The sequence below is a fragment of the Lotus japonicus genome, chromosome 1 (assembly GCF_012489685.1).
Source record: "Lotus japonicus ecotype B-129 chromosome 1, LjGifu_v1.2".
In the NCBI taxonomy this organism is placed as follows: domain Eukaryota; kingdom Viridiplantae; phylum Streptophyta; class Magnoliopsida; order Fabales; family Fabaceae; genus Lotus; species Lotus japonicus.
This window is the reverse complement of record NC_080041.1, coordinates 122,327,162-122,329,221: the sequence shown is the minus strand read 5'-3', so window position 1 is coordinate 122,329,221 and position 2,060 is coordinate 122,327,162. Positions and strand designations below refer to the sequence as shown.

The following is a 2,060-nucleotide window of genomic DNA, read 5'->3' as shown; positions in this document are numbered from 1 at the left end:
CGTAACCTTCAACGCCTGTAACTCAAATTTTCTCTTGACTCCGATCGTTCTGGACAAGTGAGAACCACCATCATGGTCATGAAGATGAGAGCCGACTTTGAATGTTGTCATGATCACTGCTATCTCTAGTCATCTTCTTCGGTGAGCCTCATCAGAAAATCTCCAAAATACATGTTTCTACTTATTTTCTTGATAACTGTCACTTTCTGAGTTCAAATGACCCAAATTTTTAAATAAATTCTTAGTTTTTCATTAGGAAAGCTTCAAGTTAGGGTTTTGACAAAAAAAATTATCTTTGCGTGCAATTCTTTCCATAATCAGTGGCATTTGAACCGATTAATTAATTTCTGAAAACTTATTGAACATCAAGGAAGCTTTGCACGTGAGTTCCTTGAACAAGAAATGCGAAAATGAAGCTAGAAGGGAAGTGAACCATGTTCGTCCCTCTCAATTTTAACTTCTTCCAATGTTTATGTATATTAGTCGCTCCTTTTACGATTCATATATTTTTTCACAATATGTTCGCGATTTATGTATTTCCCGCGCCATATTGGTGAGTTGTGTATTTTTTAGTCTTAGACGACCCGCCCCTTTCTAGTGGGTTACGTTTATATGGGTACTATACATTGAGACTAAGATTCATGTATTTAGATTTAGACTTGTCTATAAGATGAGATGACCTCTTGTAATGAGGAGGCTGATTATAATGAAAGAGCTCGGTTCGAGACTCTCTTAGGGATTTGGACTTAGTTCACCTCACGTGAACACAAAGTAATATATAAAACATTACGAAATCTATTTAACCAAACAACTCTGAACTAGATCGAGGTATCTAAATATTAAATCCTTGTTTAATACCTATGGGGTGAGATATTACAATAAATATGTGTGTATGCGCGAACGTGCATATAACATATATTTTAAACATGGCTTAATTGCACTTTTGGTCCCCCAACTATTGCCTTCCTGCGAAAATCGTCCCCAAACTTCAAAATTAGCAAAAAACGTTCTCAAAGTTTACATGTCGTTGCAAAATTGGTCTGTCGTTTGCCTTTAGTTTGAAAACTAACGTTTTCTGGGTAAAAAATAATAAAATAATAAAAAATACATGAACTTCATCATCTTCATCTCTTTCTTCATCTTCTTCATACCTTCAAACCCAGAATTTCAGAAGGAAAAAAAAAATCCAGATTCAAGAATCTCATAACAAACTAGCGATTAATCAAGTATAAATATCAAAAGTACACACCCAAGGCCATATGAAAAAACATTTGAGGATGATTAATGACAATGTTTCATCCTACCCAATTTGCTATAGAAGTCAACAAGCCCTGTGTTTGCCACAATATTCAGCCAAAACCATGACGAACTAACGCAGAATGATGCCCGAACCATGGTGGCAAAAGTGCGAGACCTGCAGTCATTAAACTCTTCCCACATGCACAAAAACTGTTCAAAAGCTTCAGCATAATTCCCAGAGTCCACAAGTCTACCGATCAAGGTCATCCAAGAAACCGCGTCTCTCTCAGGCATATCAGCAAACAACTTGTGTGCATCAAGCATGAGACCACATCTCACATGCATATGCAAAACCCTGTTCATCGTATACAGATCAGGCTCAAACCCATTACTAATCATATAATTAAACACCCTCTTAATCCCTCTAATTGACCTCAAGCCAACACAAAAATTCACCAAAGCATCATAAGTGCTACCACCCACATTAGCAGCATCACCTTCAAGTTCCCAAAATTTAAAACAGGTCCATTGCCTCTTTGTACCTAGTACACAAAGCCAACTTCTCAATCTGACTACATAGCCCATGAGTGGATGGTTTCATGACTTGGGCATCATCCAAATCTGGCATTTTTCTCTCCACATGCCCAATTTTCTTTGGCTTGGGCCTCAACCCTTGTTACATGGAAGATGAACAACGAATCTGACGAAATGGGTAGCTCCAATTTCTCCCCTTTGAGGCAAAACAATACCTAAAAGAGGAAAATTTGGCGAGGGAGGAAGAACCCAGAAAGGAAAAGTCTTGGAATTGATCCCGTAATAAG

At 37.7% G+C, this 2,060-nt stretch overlaps 1 protein-coding gene across 1 annotated transcript; it reads right to left on the bottom strand.

Annotated features, from left to right (window-relative positions):
- Positions 1 to 1,281: 1,281 nt before the first annotated feature.
- Positions 1,282 to 1,824, bottom strand: LOC130723019 (pentatricopeptide repeat-containing protein At5g50390, chloroplastic-like). Its single transcript, XM_057573932.1, has one exon. The coding sequence runs from the start codon at positions 1,822 to 1,824 to the stop codon at positions 1,282 to 1,284; it is 543 nt and encodes a 180-aa protein (XP_057429915.1).
- Positions 1,825 to 2,060: the final 236 nt, after the last annotated feature.